The sequence below is a fragment of the Eurypyga helias genome, unplaced genomic scaffold (assembly GCF_000690775.1).
Source record: "Eurypyga helias isolate BGI_N326 unplaced genomic scaffold, ASM69077v1 scaffold17355, whole genome shotgun sequence".
Taxonomy (NCBI): Eukaryota; Metazoa; Chordata; class Aves; order Eurypygiformes; family Eurypygidae; genus Eurypyga; species Eurypyga helias.
In genome coordinates, this window is record NW_010252227.1 from 38,561 (window position 1) to 57,230 (window position 18,670).

Genomic DNA, 18,670 nt, shown 5'->3' on the forward strand with positions numbered 1-18,670 from the left:
TCTTAAATTTGTTCAGCTAATTTGCATGAAGATCCAGTTCAAATGCAAAATACTGATCATAGCATCATCCCACAGACTACTAATCATAAATGTTTATTATGCCACCTTAAAACTAGGTTACCTGAACAGGTTCAACACTAACTTTGTGTTATTTAGATTGATATCAAAATAGGGGTATTTTAGTTTTCCCATACTGTTCAATGTACTCAGTTTTAACCATCACCAGTTTCTGACTATGTCCTACAACAAAGAACACCTGAGAAGTTTTCCTTCAGTTCCACTACTCCCAGAGCTTACTCCAGAAATACCTTTGTAAATTGTAAACATATCCTCAACACTGGCATAGGCAAGGCCATTAAAGCAGCCCAGGTACTCTTCTAAGTGTCCTTTCACAGGTTAGCAAAAAGTAAACCATCCTCTTCCAAAGAAAAGTGATTTACTTTACAAATTCTGGCCTCTCTGCAGCATTACTAGTGTGAACGAGAAAGCTAATCAAAACTGAAGCATAAAGAAAAATGCAGTTAGCCACTGATTCTGAAGCTACAGACATATATTATAAGGCTAGCGTTACATTTCCACGTTTTAGCAGGCTTTTTAATAGAACAACTACTTACTTGTTAAAAAAAGGTTCAACAAGTTTTGAACTAGCAGACACATGGGTTTTCGGAGGACTCAGGAATGAACCTGATGAACGAAGAAGAAATTCAGTATGCAAGTGTCATGGTTTAACCTCAGGCAGCAACCAAGCACCATGCAGCTGCTCGCTCACTCCTCCCCGCCTGCAGTGGGATGGGGAGGAGAATCGGAAAACAAAGGTAAAATCTGTGGGTTGAGATGAAGACAGTTTAATAGGACAGCAAGGGAAGAGAAAAAAATCATAACAGAGTATAGGAAACAAGTGATGCACAATACAATTGCTCACGACCCGCTGACTGATGCCCAGCCAACTCCCCCTAGTTTATATGCCGAGCATGACGCCATAGGGTATGGAACGTCCCTTTGGCCAGTTTGGGTCAGCTGTCCTGGCTGTGTCCCCTTCCAGCTTCTTGTGCACCTCCTGGCTGGCAGAGCACCGGAAGCTGAGAAGTCCTTGACTTCTTATAAACACCACTTAGCAACAACAAAAACATCAGTGTGTTATCAACATTATTTGCATGCTAAATCCAAAACACAGCACTACATCAGCTACTAGGAGGAAAATTAACTCTATCTCAGCCAAATCCAGGGCAGTAATAAGCAGCTACGGACAGCACTAAGGAGAAGGTTTGAAAAAGGCTATGCAGATACCTAGGAAATTAGCCATGGAGATGAAGCACAGTCCAGTGATGTAAGCATCATATCCTGCTTCATGAAGCTGTTCGGAAGCTGTATCATAACTTGGAAACCCTTCTGCACTTTCTGAGGAGAAAAAATAATTTGTAAACACGTTTTCAGAGGAGTTAAAGGCAGCCCTGTATGCTTACTCACACACTTACTCTGTCAGAGCGCAACATCATTTGGGTAAGTTTATACAATTTTCAGAATTTCTGAAAATTCAGAAGTTCTGAAATTTTGAAAGTTGTGAAAAACGCACAGTCTGGGTTTGAATTTTTAAGTAAGAATAGCCTCCTATGACAGAAACCCCTTCCTACTAAAAAGCGATTAATCCACAGATCCTACTCAGCCGAAACAGAGTACTAATTCTAACACAGTGGCAGCAGGATTCACCACACAGCCTAGCTTTTCCTGACTGTCCTGCATTTAAAAGAAAAGACCCTCAGGCTAACTGAAAACTATTCATCTGTTTGCTTATGATCCGACCGACCTATGGTCAGATTTTTCAAGGTATTTAAATGATGAAGATGGAACCGAGTGATTAAAGGATGTCTCAATATTGACGACATTGCTGACAGCCATCCTTGGTGCTTATGTGAAGACCTTGACAAAATACCCCTTGAATCACCTCTGAAAGTGGAAACCTTACCAGGCACTTCTCCAAAGTGAAGCGTCCAAAAGTGCCCAAGTCTCAGTAACAGAAAAATCTGTGCACATCCCACTTCTTTCTTTATCATTTAAATTTTTTCCACTCCCAACATCAAAGTTATTTCACCTCTGCAGCTAGCTTCTCAGCCTCTAGAAAGCTGGCTCATTTCCCTCTAGAAGTTACACTGAGAATAGGACCGGAAGAACAAAAATAACTGCTTAAAAAGCCAGAATCATGACCCTTACATTAATGCACAGCCTGAAAAGTGAACTCTATCGTTCCATTTAATTTACTGCATGCAACCTAGCAAAAGAAGCCAAAACAATGATGAAACATACCCAGCATTTAAAACAGTGATACAGAAATACAAGCTTAACTTATACAAAGGAAATATGTAAGCATATATAATTGTTATACTTCATAAAAAGAAACTTGAATCCAAATTTTACATATAAAACTTGTACAGCAAAACATCAGGGCTCTTTTTAGATGCGCCCTTGTAATATTTATTTTTAACATGAAGTTGTCCAAGATTCAGACATGAAGCTATACTGGCTGAGCTGAAAAGGACATCTCTTACAATAAAAGCTTTATTACTTTTTTTTAATAGATACATATGCAAAAGAAAACAAACATATCCAAAAGTATTTCTAAACAGGCTTTGCTTTGGATGTTCTGAACCACGTTAATCATCTCTGATTAATTATTTGCACTTCTGAGTCAGTTAACCATTACAGTCATATTTTACTCAAGGAAAAAAAAAAAGTTAAATTATTATATTACATCAGCAAAACCCAGTACCTGACAGCTGCCGAATTATGTTACATCCTGAGAAGAAGCTGCAGAGAACATGCCACCAAAAGGTCTGCATGCAGTTACTGTACACTCCACATGCATGGTACTACTTAGGCCTAGGCACCAACAGCTCCTGCCCACTGTCCAAGATGACTGTAGTTTATCCACCTTATTATCTTTCCTGTTATCCACCTTATTATCTCTACAGCTTAAGTACATCTGCTCTGCACATTCAGCAATATCAAAAATTATCACTCATCTCATTTTGGTTAAGCACTGAGACTTTCCTTTCCAACATACTCCTCTGTTGAGGATTACCCTCCCTTTTCTAAAGCAACAGCTTAAGAAAAATTCCAGAACCTTGAGATAAGCTTGCCCTTTGATTAAATATCCTTTCGCTCACCTCAAAGCAAAAAAAGCTCTAAAGGAACTTCAGTGATGTCTAGAACACACATGATTAGTCACTACTGTGTATGTTTTCTTGGTTTTGTTTGTCCAAGTGCCTATTAGTGTGCTCTGGCTTTGATCTGAAGGACAATAATAATGAAATCAAAATAACAAAAAGACCCCACAGCTTTAAAACAATTTCAAGTTACTCATCAAAAATCAACCTAAAAACCAAAATGCCATCATTAGAAGCTGATGAAACTGCTGTTCACTGAATACACCCAATCTTCCATTGCCTGAAATAAAGTGGAAGGATTCATACCGACTTCCACTAATGGTTCTAAATACACTGCAGTGTATGTGTATTGCCCGCATTTCAAGTCCCTTTCATTAAACACTAGGTATTAACAGGGGAACCAGACCAAGAACAAAGTAATAAAAACACTTTCTTTCCTCTGAAAGAGCAAAACATTTCAGAAATAAGACCATTTTCATCTATCCTTACCAACTTTAGGAGGGCTGAACGGAACCTCTTTTAAACGCTTTTCCAGTTCTGCAAGGGATGTATTATTAATTATCTCCTGCAAGAAAAGACACCGTTAACTGCCAATGCCAAGCACATTCTCCCTGGAAACTGAAATCAAATAGTGTAAAAGGAGTATTTAACTGCTGCCACCTTGTGTTCTCTAAGGATTTATACACAGCCTCATTTCAAACGAATACCCCAGAGAAGCCTCTCAAGACACATTTTGACAAGTTAACTTGCCTCATCTACAACAAAATGAGTTACACGCATTTACTAACACTTTTCAGAATTCTTGATGATGAATTCCCCTGAAGTAATATTTCTGTTGGAATGTGTTTCCGTGCATGGTTCATGTGGCTGGGGAAAAGGCAGTACAAACAGAGGCAAAAGATCCTAAATACAGACAGCGATGCTTAAAGGCACTTGAGGTGAGTACTGAAGTGTGCTTGCTGACTGGACACACTTGAATAGTTTTATAAGTGTAAAACTGCTGATTTAAAGCAACACAAAGGCAGTGAAAGAAGCCTGACAATCAGAAAGCTGCTCCTACATTTCAGCTTAGCTGAGCTGCATTACTGAATCTGTACGTCTGTACACACAACATCACAAAAAGATATACAGATTATTAATTTTGTCAGACCAAACTTCTTGGAAGTTCTTAATCAAATATACTTTGTCAATCAGTACAATGGAAAAAACATGCGGAACAATAGCAAGAGAAAACACAAAATTTCACACAATCTTTCTTAAAGTTGTCTGAAATTTCTGAGGACCAAATTTCCTTTGGTTCTAAATCAAGACGGCCCTTTACAGTTCTTATCCAGCCTGCAGTCTGAAGAGTTAGCAACAACTCAGTACAGTGAACAAGCTCATATGGTGCATTATGCTGGCATCCAAACCCACCATCTGATAACAAGAGCCCAAAACCCATGCATCTACTCTAAAAATTACAAATCTCAGCATAACTGCACCAAACATAAAACTTGTGCACGATTATAAGTTTTCAGAATACAAAAGTCGCTATTCTTACTATGGTAGTATGCAAGACAAACCTTAAAATATCGACTAAGTACATTTAAATGAGATTCCCTGTTATGCAACGCTCTAAAGTCAGAGCGGAATGCAGAAAGATAGATGCTGCTTCATCAGGATGTTTTTTAATGAATTCATTCCAAAGGCTCACTGGAAAGCAAGACAGTATGATCACTGGTCTCAATACTTCCTTGGAAGAATAACACTCATGCTGCAAGAGGTTTTAAGAGAAACTTCACTTTTTTCCTCCAGCTGACTACCCACTGAACAGCAGGCCACAACAGAAACTAGTGACGATGTTCAAGCACCTTTTTCTAGACAGATCTACATCACCATTCACAATATTCTAAAGCTTTGAGGGTACAAGCAGCTTCCAGGTGCTGTTTGTTCCCAAATGTCACTTTTCTTTTTTCCCTCCTGAGGGGACACGCACTCCAGTGCTAATTCACAAGACAAAAAAATCTGCTAATCATATTTTAAGTAGTAAAAAATGTACATATTTTGGAATTCCAAGCTGCTAAGTTACCCTAAAACTGCCAACAAACAAGGGTCACTTGTAGGAAAGTAAAAATATGTATTCTAAAAGTTTTGTAAATATAGGTAAGGGGTTAAGAAAAATCTTGCTTTTACAAAAAAGGAGCATTACAGAAAACACTTCGATATTTTTCTCTAAAAAAACAGATCATTTGTTCCAATACACACTTAATGCAAACTTGCATCTTCATTATGCAATATTATATTAATTTACCTTAAAAGGCTGTGTACTTGCCATCAGTTTAGTATCCAATAGCCTAGGAAAAAAGTAAGAGCTAAGTAATCTGAAAGGAAATAATGTTCATTTTGACAAATCCTCAGAAATGTTTTTGTGTATTAGCTAGGAAACAGCAGTTTCACCCCACTGAAAAATCACTCTCAGATCTTAGAGCAGCCAAAACACCCCCTGGCTTTGTTCAGCATAGAAAAGGACAGCAACTAAGCAATAGCAAGAGATGCGAACAATAAGTAGTAAATAAATCTTGCTCCCAATGTAGCACAGACTCAAAACACCAAACATCATGCCAAAACCAAGGGGGGAGCAAAGCCGCATCTTTTGCCAAAAAGTAGAATAGCAGCACTGTTCTTCTGAAAAGATGCTACAGAATACTTTAAAAACTGCATTTATCTAACTTTTTCCCAATTTTATTTCCAGTAACAGCTAGGTTATAGGGCTAGGACAAACAATAACAGCTTGCTAAAACAATACTAAAACAGTTGCAAGTTTGAACTAAGAACTTACCGGGGAAAGACACATGATGTTACTTCCTTGAACTCACTTAGGTCCTAATTTAACATTAAACCAGAAGATAAAAATCCAAGTAAGTTTACTGTTCAGTCTCAGGATGATAGATAGCAGTAGCTACAATTATCCAATCAGCTTCTAAAACTGAGATACAGTGACTGAATTCTCACCTCGTAAGAGGTGTGTTTGTCAGCATTACCGTGAATACCACCTGCAATTACACAGAACTATGACTAATTATTTCTTATTTGTCTGTGATTCGCTAGAGAATTGTTCTGTCACCTCCAATGCACTATCCTATTACATAACCTAGAGTACCTCTAAATCCAGCTGTGCTACCAGTTCCACTTAAATGTTCCCAGCTTTTAACATGTCAATGGAATACATGCAGTCACTCCAGGTGGACAGCCTACAGGTTTTGTTCTTCCAAGCACCAAATTACAGGAACAACCGACAACTGCTTATGTTCCAACACCACCCAAGCAGGCCCCAAACTTCTTTCTCCCATCTGATAATCAAGTCTTTTCCGTAACACCCACAAGGCCTTGAGGACTGCACGTAATATAACCACCATGCAGGCCATGCTTCCAATGAGACCTTCGGCTTCTTCAGACAACGGTCTCAGTGCCAATACACTGTGTAGTTTAACTTAGACCACTGCTGTCATGAACTGTTAGACTGCCCTGCTGCAGGCAGGAAAGTATGCTCTCTCCGATTATTTGGGCATTCCACCTCTTCACCTCAACCAACACCTTCCTGCCACAAGGTTTCTTATCATTCTATTAACTGTACTATATTGTACGAAAACACTTATTCCTACTTTGTAACCTACAGGGAGGAAAACACCCCAGAATTAACAAACGTTATTTTAAAATACTTGTCTGTTGTTCTTTGCAAAGGTTTCATTCACAAGAGGGTTGGGAGAGAGGACTAAGGACAAATAGGTTAAGGCGTTTGTTTCACGACCTGGGCACTCAGAAGATCACTTACATCAGGCAGGGGACAATAGAACTGGTGTATGGTATGCATGACGTCCAGTAGCATATTGTGCCCAATAACAAGTTTGCCCTGTGAAAAGAACATCACACGTTACTTACACTGCCAAACATGGCATGGCAAGGGCAGTATGGAAAAGCACCTATCCCACATGCTAGGCAAAGGCAGCTGGGACAAAGACAAAGCAAACCTCCCCATTTGCCCTCTGCCTGCCTCACAGGCTTCTCCATTCTCTCAGACCAGCCACACCTTTTTCCTCTACTCCTAACCACATACCACAGCCCTCAGCAGCTGCTGGAAATGTTGAGAAGATGCACTACAACAGCTGCTTACAACTTGGGTTCCAAATGGAATCTATTTAACACGAAGTCAAGTGATTTCTCAGTCCACTACCTTCTAATTTACAACAAGTCACAATCTATTCTTTAGGGTTGTAATATGTGATAAGTCGATAGGGCATGCTCTGGCTTCTCAAAGTGCAGAACCTTTCATGCCAGATGTTGTACAAGCAAGTTCCTTCTTGAAAAAAGTACAAGAAATCTTTTAAATGTTAACGTTGATTCATTTGACACAACAACCTCTTCTGCCTCCCTGCACCCCCCATTGCAGAAAACAACACGCATACATTTGGGGTTTTTTCCCCCCTACACAGCAGGTTGTAAAAAGTACATGAAGATAATTGAGCTGCAAGGGACAGATGTAAAACTATAACCTTTTTTAACTATGTAAGTAGAAGAGAAACAACTGACCTTCTCTGATTAATCCTTTAACTGCCAGGAAAAAAAAACACCAAACAAACAACAAAACCCAAACAATCTTTTCAGGACAGAAAAAAAATCCCTCAAAGCTTAGTTACTTAAGATAATCTTGTTAAGAGCCCTAAGAAATTGGTACTGTTGACTCTTAAAGACAATGAGCTTGTTCGTGTCATTAGCTTAAGAGCTTACTTAACCTATCATACTCAAGCACTGTAAAACAAGAAGCCACATCCAAAAAAAACCCCACACCAGAGAGAAGCCACTTTAACCTGTATTTCATCTCATCTTTCACAATGTAAAAATGTAACCGCAAAAGAATTCTTTCGTTGAATAAATTATTTTTTTCTTACAGTCAAAGGCCAATTAAAAATCATGTTAACTTACAGAATTAGCAATGGCATGAATGACTCTGGAAAATCCCACAGCATCATTCAATTCTTCCTGGAAGCAAAGATTCTGATGTCAGTGAAACGTAAATACAACTATTGTCAAAACTGTACCTGTGAACGGGCAGACACACCAGTTTGGCTCAAGCTTTCTCAGATAAAACCAAGAAGAAACCAGGAGGAAATGTCAATGTTAGGAAGATACATGTGGTCAAAGCAGGATGCTGCTGACAGAATTTCAGTTTTACACATCCTGCTTTGCAGTGAACTGGAGATGTATGTCACAACCAACTGTGGTGGCCCAGAAGTCAAACACCCACTCTGCCTTTTCCAGGGGATAGGAAAAAAAAGAAAAAAAGGTAATTCAAAGGAAGGCAGAAAGACTCACGGATCAATATAACAACAGCTTAGTAAGCAAAAGGTGCTTTCACAAGCAAAGGAAAAAGAGGAATTCATTCACCACTTCCCAACAGCAGGCAGATGTCCAGCCTCTCCCTGGGAAGCAGGGCCTCAGCCTGCTTAAAGGTTGCTTGGGAAGATAAACACCACAACCTCCCAAGCCCTTGCCCACCCCCCCAGCCTACTTGCTTTTGGGGAAGGGTGGCCGAGAGAAAGCAAGCCCTGACAGCGTGCGAGCACTGTTCAGCCGCAGCCAAAGTGCTCGCATGGTGCCAACACTGCCCTGGCCGCTGACGCAAAGCACAGCAACACAGGGGCTGCTACGAGAGAGTTAACTTCACCCCGACCAGCCCAACGCAACTGTAGTCACTGCACTGCCAACACCCCATCTTCACCTGTGCTCAGCAGCTATTAGACTGCAAACAGCTCAGGAAGGTACCAAAATTAAGCTACAGATCTTCAGCCATGTTTTTCACATTCACTGTTAAAAGATGCCACAGGTTGAATCCCCACTGTTATTTCTATTAAATCAGACTGTATTTTTATGCTAACATGAGGCTGGGGAAGAAGCATTCTTCACTATTTATACATTAAAAAAAGAACTATTATACAACTACAATATTATATAATGTTGAGTCGCACATTTCAAACTGACTTGGACCAGTTCGGGGGATCTGACTACAGCATCTATTTTAGCTTCACTTAAAGAAATTTTTTCACAACACATTTTTCTTTTTCACCTCCAAGGAAGTAATTTCTGCCTTGCATTATCTGTCTTCGTTCAACCAGAAGTGAAATTCAATAAAAACACTGTTATTTTCATTCAGCTCTGAATGCCACTAGTCAGAGGAATACACCTACAAAGACTGCTTCAGAAACATCTACTGGAGCAGTACATTGTCCCTAACTTGCCTTTTGGAAGAAGAGACGTCACATTAGTTGAGGCCTCTGTTTGATATCCATTTCCTTCTTAAGAGGCATTCTGCATGCAAGTGTTATCTGCTCCGCTCAAACTGAGTTTATCTTGAAACATGCAGGCACAAACCACAAGTGTGCGATCGAGAAATCCCACAATTCGAGACTCAGTACGCAAAAATATCAAGTCCCCTAAGAATGATGAATGTGCCTGTATACACCAGACATGGCCTTCCAGTCACCTTGTCACTACAGTAGTCGTGTGCAGCACGTCTCTATCAAGAACAGTCAGATGACATTAATGCAACAGGACATTTTAGCTCAGACAACTAAGAGCAAGCAAATTTTGTAACGGAGGACTACTCCAAGGTACCCCAAAGCCAGACTGTGAATGCAAATAATGTGAAACCTTGCTTGAGAACCTCTGCAAGATTTTTTGCAACAACTATTGTTATACAGCATTAGTAAATGCAATCAACTGATGTTTCCTATTACTAGATCATGCTTCTATGACAGAGCAGATTCATATAAGGAGGAATTCACTGCCTCAGAATATTGGTTGAGTATTCTAAAAAATTGTAAAGAATGAGTAATTATAGAGTGTCTTGCAACCTTTCTGGCTCTATTGCAAAGCCTAAGTTACCTGGTAGGATTTGAAGGATCAGACAACAGCCACAGCCAAAAAAAGGGAAATACTACCAAACGCTATCATACAACTCTGCAGAGCTGACTGAAGTCATACATTCTCCCCCTCCCTCTTTCACATGAACTAATGAAACGGCAAGTACTTACCTGTTCTTTTGCTTGTTTCTGCTGTTCTCTTCTTTTTCGTTCCTCTTCATTTACCTTACTAATAACAATGTATCTCTCCTTCTGAAATAAAAATGTATAGTCTGAGGAATGACTGAGAAGTTCATATTTAAGACCACTGCAAGTTTCTGTACACTTACATCATGAAGAAAACTGTCACACCTCAGCAGCAGTTATGTGGCAACAGGACTGTTTTCTATTGTAAGCACCACTTTATCACCTACACCCAAAAGCCTACTTTAGAAAGCTGCATTAGATTCATCCACCAAACCTACCCGACTAAATCACTTTTTACTTCCAAGGAAATGTTTTTTAGCGTTTCCTTGTAAATAGTGGATTTCAAGTATCTTTTCAAACAGAGTTTTGCTGGGAGGTGAGCACACAGCACGTGATGCTACTCCTTTTCCACTGAGATGAAGACCTAGTTTCTACCAATAGACTTACTTTTCACCAATACTGAATGTCAGATCCACTACATCTTAAAAAACTTTTAATAGCCTTTTAAAAACAATAATAATATTAAGCCACACAAATACCTGCCTACATTTCCTGTGTTGGTCAGACTTCAAATTTTAGAAGCTAGCTCACTGTATTTCATTTTAAATGTTCCGCATTTTGCATAACATAGCTCAACTAGATCTAAAAGTTAAAAGAGTTGGCAAGGTTGAGAAATACAGTTTTAACAGAACAAATGTTACAGGTAGTAACATGACTAGTTACCTTATCTGACTCCAGAGTTTCAACATGGATACCCTTTGGATACCTATATCAAAACAAATGAAAAGTAAATGTAAGTAGTTATTAATTTGGCATTTAGCATATTGAAACCACAGCAGCAATTCAGTAATTTTGTGATTTATGATTACTGTAGGTCTTAAGTGCAAAAGAACTATTAAAAGTTCCTTTTTAATACAAAATAATGGAAAATTTGGAGTAATAGGCTAGATAAAGTGGCCTCCTTACATTATTTAACAGTAACTAGCACTAAAACGTATTTTCAAATGCAATTTCCCACCCTATTGCTGCAGAACCTATAACTTCTTATTTTAGTAATATTAAGTAAATATCATCTAGATATGTCATCACAATCTAGAGCCTCTGCTTTCAAGAAATCCAAAACCAAAATACTGGTGAGAAAGCTCTCATTTACTTGCAGCCACAACATAGCTTCTTTGGTGACTGAATGCCTTTGTCACTTATTCTCAGATTTATAAACAACCCTGAACTTCCTGCTAACAGTAAACTCTAATAGGAAATGTTAATATGAACGGTGTTACATCTGCTACAGGATTGCACCACTCCACCGCAATCACTCTTCATTACCAAAGCACTGCTATGCATGGAGCCACAGAGTATCCAACCCATACCAAGGTCAGGGAATACTGTTGTTTACTCCTTAACAAGTAGATATTACTCTGATCTTCCCATTACAATAAACTAACCACAATTATACAACCACTGCAGAACCAGCATGTTCCCTTCATTCTCTGGCTACTACTAAAACTAGTATTAAGAGAACACATACTACAGTACTATTGCCTCTCCACCCCACCTTTGCACACAAATCTGAACACAGAGCTCAGTTTCAAGCTCTTTCATGTCAGAGACATTGGATGCATCAAAAGACTGTTGCACAACAGAACATTCCGAGAGAAAGTGAGCTGTGAAGAGTTCGGGACACAAGGGCAAACAATAACCTTGCTGTTTCCTGCCTTAATTATCTCCACGCTACCTTCACAACTCCGCTTTCTCCCGCCAATACACACGCACAGCTGTACAGACACAAAGCTGCACAGCTGAACGTTAAGAAACATACAGTTCATGAACACACCCCTCCACCCAATGTGAGAAGATGCAAGAATCATCAAACATAACTGTGTGCTACCTGGAGCCGTATTCTATCAATACACTAAAAAATTCACACAGAAATATTCCTCAAAACACCTTCCGATTAGTTCTTAAACTCACTTCTTGAGATTGCACTTTATAGAAAAGCTTTATTTTATCCACTTCCAGTGTAACAGAGTGCCAGATACTGATGCACCACTAAATCAACTAAACGCACAAAGCAAGCTGTCCGCTGTGTTTTCCACATGCTACTAGAGCAGTCGGAACAATGAAAACCTCTTCCCAACAGCTTTACAGTTCCTCCTAAGACCTTAATGGATATATTTAGGCAAAGATGACGAATAAAGTAAGCCAAGAAAGGAGAATTACTACTAGAATTAGGATTTTTAAGTCGCAGAAATGCCCATATTTGGCATCTAACAGAAAACTATAAACATAGCAGTGCCTACTACAGAGCTAGTAGGTGTCCAATTAAAGCCCACAGTCTGTATAAGCACATGCACTTTTTGTTCACTAAAAAACTGTCAAGTTGCACTTGTTACGTAACTCCAGGCTGTGCTGTTCTAGTCACAGATTTTAAGTAGGAAGGATAAAATAAATACTAAGCTTTACAGTATTCAAATGAATCGTCACAAACCATTTAATGCAATTTATCTTCAGAATGTTATGAGAGTTTTCTCTTAACAGGGAAAAAAGGTCTAAATGAATCACCTCTGAGGTTAACTAGATCAGATCTTACCCAGATTGATTATCAGAAATACGAAAAATATACAGTAGGGCAGTATTACCAGTAACTTACTTCCAGCTCAAGGTCTGATAAATTAATTTCCTCTGAAATCTAAAAATCAAAAGACAATTGTGTTACTAATGCTCCTCTTCAAAAAGTATTTCAAAGTAGTAAGGTTCAGTTAAAGCTAGCTCCATGTTCATTTGTAGAAAGATTTTTACAGTGAAAGTCACTGCTCCTAGAACCTACAGCCTTGGAAGGGTTTTACTGAATCCCGACGCTCAGCTACCAAGCTGCAACGGCCTGTATACCACTTTGTACAGTTACCCACAGACCTTCTCATAAGCAAACATTCCATGGTTTGATTACCGAACATAGGTACAGTGATGTTACCTTACCCCCAGCTTCACATTGTTCTCGCATTCCTAAATTCAACGTTTGTTTTTTCTCAAATAACCATACCCTCCCAGCATCCAAACTCTAAAGAGACTTTGGGAAGGAGACTCACTAAAACCAGTTTAAATAAACAGTGCCAACGCTGAATAACTGACAGCTCAACAGATTTGTGAAATTTGTTTATAAAATGCACATCCAAGGCTTACGGAGCACTTTGGCAACAGCAAAAGGAGGCTCACGTATGCAAGACACTTCCTGGCTACGCTTAAATACCTTGTCCCTAGCTCATAAAGCCAGAGTGTGTGTAAAGAGTGTGACATCCATATACATTACCACCTTTTCTCAGCCTTCAGAGATCAGTCAAATGCAGATCTTGCTATAGTTAACCCACATAAAGACATTCTTCTTCCTCGTCACTCCTCTAATTCTACATGGCCAAAATAAGTAATTTTTTTAGAAGACACATAATTTCAGAAACTGACCCTGTACATGGCTCCAGTTCCAAACTTTCGTTCTCTTCATTCTTTAGTAAGTCTTCTATCTGTTCCCTGGAAAAAAACAGATTGTTTACTTCTATATCTACTGTTTTCTTTTTGTGATGTTTACAGCTCTCTCCAAAAGACAAGAAAACACTTCATAACAAAAAGAGAACCATTCCAAACTAGCGCATTACTAAAAATAGCTTCGACATACGAACACGTCACTACTGTTTGTGTTTTAGTTTCAACAACAACAGAGGATATGAAACAACTTTACTTACACTACTTTCTCAATGTATTTTTTCTGATCTTCAGGGATTGTTACAGGACACTTTGTGGCATTAGGAGAAATGTATGATAGAGATCCTGCCCCGTTGGCCTGGGAACGTTTTTCATCATACTGTTCCCTTAGCTGTCTTTCTTCTTCCTGATTTAAATATGGAATTCCTGGGAGGGGAGAATGGGGACACACACATACACACACTTAAAAGCTCATCATAATTAGAGACAAATTAGGGATGTTACAATTTAACAAAGACATTACTAACCAGGCATTTGCTAGCGTTACACCCATGAAGGCTCAAAACATACCCTTCCCTTTCAGTCATCTGTTCTAGACCCCATTCCTGGTCTACACCAGCTTTCTTCTAGCACATGCCAGATTAGATGGTACCACTGGACTCTCAGGAACTATATGCCTCATCTGCACAAGGCATGAGCCTGAGGACTGCAGAGCTGCAGATCACAATCACAAAAATACTTAGCACTCCTCTTCCTTGCTGTCTGCATCACTGTAGTAACAGACTGCAGCATCACCTATTACAATGCACTGACACCTTGCCTAAAATGCTACTACTGATCCATTACACAACTACGTCATTTGTTACTCTGTGTTTAGCCACCAAAGAAAAATAAACCACCAAGCACCTATCTAAACAGGAATTCTGTTCTGTTGAACCTATACAGTGAATTTTTGGAAAGGGAGTAGCTATCAGCACAACTGTAGACCAGATAAGAATAATTCTAAGAACTTCATCATGTGTTAAGAGAGTATCATGAATGGCTGCCTTTATCTTTCTGCAGACAATGAAGAAAGATGTCATCATAAATTTTGCAGACATTGAAATAAAGTTAAAAAAAAAAGCAAATAAACAAACACAAACCAACTCACCATTGCGAAAAACTTTATTAAAATCAAATCCTTGGTTTGCTAAAAAATCTATACTTGAACTCTGCAACAAAAGAAAACAGCTTTAGAATTGCCAAGAGGCTCTGTGGCATAAAAAGACCAGTTATTTTTGCACTTTTAAAGAAATTATACTAAGTCCAAAGTCAAGAACAACCAAGTTTGTGACCCTAAAGAAGCCACAGAGTTTCAGCTACGCTACTTTTCTTATTTATTTTCAACGTCCATAACGTTCAAGAACTATAAACACACTAACGATAAAGATGAAAGAACAAGCTACGTGGAAAGAAGAAACTAAAGAAAGCAAAGTGTGGTTCTGGAGAACAAATCTGAGACCAGAAAAATGCTGGCAATAGCCTGGGAACCACTGAAAGCGAGATAAGCAGATGAGAATAAAGGCTCAAACATAAAAAGCAAGGGAGCAGGAAGTCAGACAAGAAAAGGGAAAAAAAAAGAGAGAATCATCTTCCATGTTTGGAATATTATCTCCAGTTCCAGAAACCACACAATGTCATGTGTAACAAGATTTAAAAACTGAAGTCAAAGATATTCCCTTAAAGCTCATTTTTAGGGATTGCTCTTAACTGACACTTATTACTTCTATAAGGAAAAAAAAACACCAACAAACCAAACAAACTGCAAAAAACATGTTTTTCTGCCTTTCAAGCTGTTAAAAGAACCAACTACTTTTCCCTCTACAATGATGCAGAGCTCTCCTGGAAATATTTTTTTAGAAGTTTGCTGCACGTATATCTTAACCAAAAAAAAAAAAAAAAATCAAACTTATTTTTCTACCAACCTGACAGACAAACTTGACATCTGGTGAGCTCCTATTAAAGGGTTTTGGGAAAATATAGAAATTAAATGACTTCATTATATACCTGTGAAAAAGATGAGTTGCATGTCAATACAGCTTAGCAATATTACTTCATAAATTCCTCAATTAAGAAAATAAAGAATAAGAGAATAACATACTTTTCTTCTGTGTGATCATATTTAAAAGTGCAAAGGCCAAACTGAAAGAGCAAAAAATCCATGGAATGCTGGAAAGAAAAGGAAAACTTTGCATGAGAACAAAAATCGTGCGCATTTAAAGATTTCTCTCCATTTCAAAATTAAGCAAATCAGATTCTTCTTAACCAGTATTTGTCCTGTTAGCAATTTTGAAGTAAATAAATCAGAGTTTTTCAACTAGTTTTCATCACCATTAAATAGTCTATTGCCCAAAGATGATCCCTAGTATGCCCTTTCCTTCCCTAAACAGACCAGAACTGAGGGAATTCCCACCTCTCCCCACCCGCTGCTCACACACAAGAAATGCTGCACCTAAAGCAGCTGTCAGCCTCCTCCTCAAGGCTCAGTTACATTCCCCACCATGTGGGAGCGGGCTTGAGGGACACTGGCTGTATGGATCACTGAAAGATTCGTTCCTCCTGAGGGCCAAACACCCATTCTAAACACAAAGGCGGCACAGGATTATTTCATTCTGTCACAGGGTGAAAATAACGAGTGGCAACAAGACACAGAAAATGAGTCCTCTTCGAGTATAAAGATTAAAAATATCAACAAGCAAGTTAAATTTCTTAGCTGGTAGAAGTTAGGTTTTAGGAAGATGACTGCAAAGGATTTGGGTCTGGCTTCTGCTACACCAGACCTCCTACAATGAGTGACAGGCTGACTGTGCCTGCAGAGCCTGACCTGTCAGCTACCCCCAGGCCCTCAAGGCCAAACAGCACAGGGCATCCTCTGCCTTCTCGGCTGCTCTTCAGAGACTGGTCTCTACTTTGATTGTCCCCTTTAGTGTGTGGGGTTTTTGGGTTTTGCTCCTGGGTGGCATTTGTGGTTTGGTTTTTGATTTTTTTTTTTTTTTTTTTGCTACAGCCCTCCTCCCCAGTTTTTGCCAGTTTTCCTAGTTTCTCAGTAGGAGCACTAACCAGTAATTCCCTCATCCTGCAATGCCTCTTAACAGAGTATTAGTAAATAGTGTTTATTGACTCCTTGGACACTTCAGGAAACAGCATGTGCTGAGATGCTCAGCATTTCTCTCTTGATCCCTTTCTCTTTATCAGGAAAAAACAAACCAACCAACCCAACCACCAAACCCACAACCCAAAACATCAGTTTTGACCTTCTGACCCTCACACACAGCATGTTGTCTCCTGTGGTCATTCCTCTATTTTTCAAAACTCTTTCCACACCCTCCAGCACCCTTTTTTGGTGTGTGTGCACGCTGCAGGAGGGCAGAGGTGGTGGTGGCAGCTGGCCATTTAAACTGTTAGAGACAGCACGTGCTGGAGGTGGGAGGTAGCTTAGGAAAGACCCAGTCCCAATGGAGTTTTTCTGTCACTGAATTTCTCTTACCCAGTTCCCCTCTGAACTGATAAATTTCTACACTTTCAACATTTCAACAAATTCTACACACCTACTAATTCTTGTGTGAAGAATCATGTCTGTCTGTCCTGACCATGACTCCTGCGTGTTTAACACAACACTCTGCAATCCTTCTGTTTGTAGGACAACGCAACAAGCAATCCCCACCTGCTCTGTGTCATGCAATTTTACAGATTTCTGTCATTTTCCTTACACTGTCTCCATTCTGAACTAAGGCATTCTAACCTCTTTTCCAGCATTTTCATTTTAGTCCAGGTAAACACTTTACCTTTTTAAGTTTCTGATACCTTTCTTCTGGAGTGTCAAAGCCATTGGTTAATGCACTAACAGAAGGCCCATCGCTGATCCCTGAATAAGCAGAACATATTTTGCTTTGGGTAAGTTTTCCAAAATCAGCCACAGCACGTTAAAGCACCACTTAGAGCACATTAAGATTATTTCAGTTCAGAAAGATTTTCTACCACATAAAAATATGCATGTTAGTGTAAAAGCCACCCAGTTTAATGGTAGTGTTCTAGCAGTAAAATGTTGCAAAAGCTCTGTTGCTCTTCATATTCATGGTAACATGAAAGGATCTACCAGTAACGTAACATCGATGGGTCTTTCCAACACAAGGAAGGATCCAAGTCAAACTACAACTGGGAAGAGTGCTGTCCACAGATTTATTGAATAACTTGGTCACTTTAAGCAATACGTAACAGCCACAACCGTATTCCCTAAGCACCACATCTAATAAAACCTCATCACGATCACATTTATGTTTCACGGTTGACTGAACATCCCCAAGCTAAAGCACTAAGGCATGTCTCCATGCACAGACCCTCGGGGTTTCACATAGAAGTTCTTACTGCTGTCTTCCCCCTGTTTGAACGCTTTCAGGGCCTAACACAGAAGTTCTTACTGCTGTCTTCCCCTGTTTGAACGCTTTCAGGGCCTCCCTTATTTTTCCCGACCTCTTACTTTCACAACTCATACCAAATCTTGAGTATTTTTTCCTGATCTGCAGCTGAAAATCAGTTAACACGTACAAAGATTACTGTGCAAAGGAGAGGCAGCATGAGTGTGACAGGTATTGTTATCTGCCCGAAACCTTGCACACGTAACAAGGGGTTTAATCACCCTGTGGTAACCTTAGTTTCAGCCTGTTCACGCCAGCCCTGCGATAGTTACACGAGCAAACTCAGGCACCCGGGAGCCCGCAGAGGTATTGCCCACAGCTCGCCATCCCTGAACAGGTGCGACCGTACCTGAAAACTCCCCATCAATGGCCAGGAAGTCCGACTCTTCAATGGCTTCATACACTTTGTTCAGGTTATCCTTAAAATCTGCGGGTAAAGGGGTAAAACACAGCTGAACCTACGGCGGCCCACGGCCCCTCGGGCGGGCCGAGGCGGCCC

At 39.6% G+C, this 18,670-nt stretch overlaps 1 protein-coding gene across 1 annotated transcript in view; it reads right to left on the minus strand.

Annotated features, from left to right (window-relative positions):
- Nucleotides 1–18,596, minus strand: part of PARN (poly(A)-specific ribonuclease) — a 56,289-nt gene extending 37,693 nt beyond the window's left edge. The window contains exons 1-17 of the mRNA XM_010152301.1: nucleotides 18,521–18,596; nucleotides 17,542–17,621; nucleotides 15,858–15,925; nucleotides 15,682–15,763; nucleotides 14,868–14,928; nucleotides 13,978–14,143; nucleotides 13,700–13,765; nucleotides 12,894–12,932; nucleotides 10,967–11,009; nucleotides 10,229–10,309; nucleotides 8,121–8,177; nucleotides 6,973–7,050; nucleotides 5,980–6,023; nucleotides 5,452–5,494; nucleotides 3,651–3,726; nucleotides 1,288–1,398; nucleotides 615–684 (exon numbers count right to left, since the gene is read on the minus strand). Of these exons, the coding sequence (XP_010150603.1) occupies nucleotides 615–684; nucleotides 1,288–1,398; nucleotides 3,651–3,726; nucleotides 5,452–5,494; nucleotides 5,980–6,023; nucleotides 6,973–7,050; nucleotides 8,121–8,177; nucleotides 10,229–10,309; nucleotides 10,967–11,009; nucleotides 12,894–12,932; nucleotides 13,700–13,765; nucleotides 13,978–14,143; nucleotides 14,868–14,928; nucleotides 15,682–15,763; nucleotides 15,858–15,919 (1,079 nt within the window). The 5' untranslated portion in view covers nucleotides 15,920–15,925; nucleotides 17,542–17,621; nucleotides 18,521–18,596. The remainder of the gene's footprint in view (nucleotides 1–614; nucleotides 685–1,287; nucleotides 1,399–3,650; nucleotides 3,727–5,451; nucleotides 5,495–5,979; nucleotides 6,024–6,972; nucleotides 7,051–8,120; nucleotides 8,178–10,228; nucleotides 10,310–10,966; nucleotides 11,010–12,893; nucleotides 12,933–13,699; nucleotides 13,766–13,977; nucleotides 14,144–14,867; nucleotides 14,929–15,681; nucleotides 15,764–15,857; nucleotides 15,926–17,541; nucleotides 17,622–18,520) is intronic.
- Nucleotides 18,597–18,670: the final 74 nt, after the last annotated feature.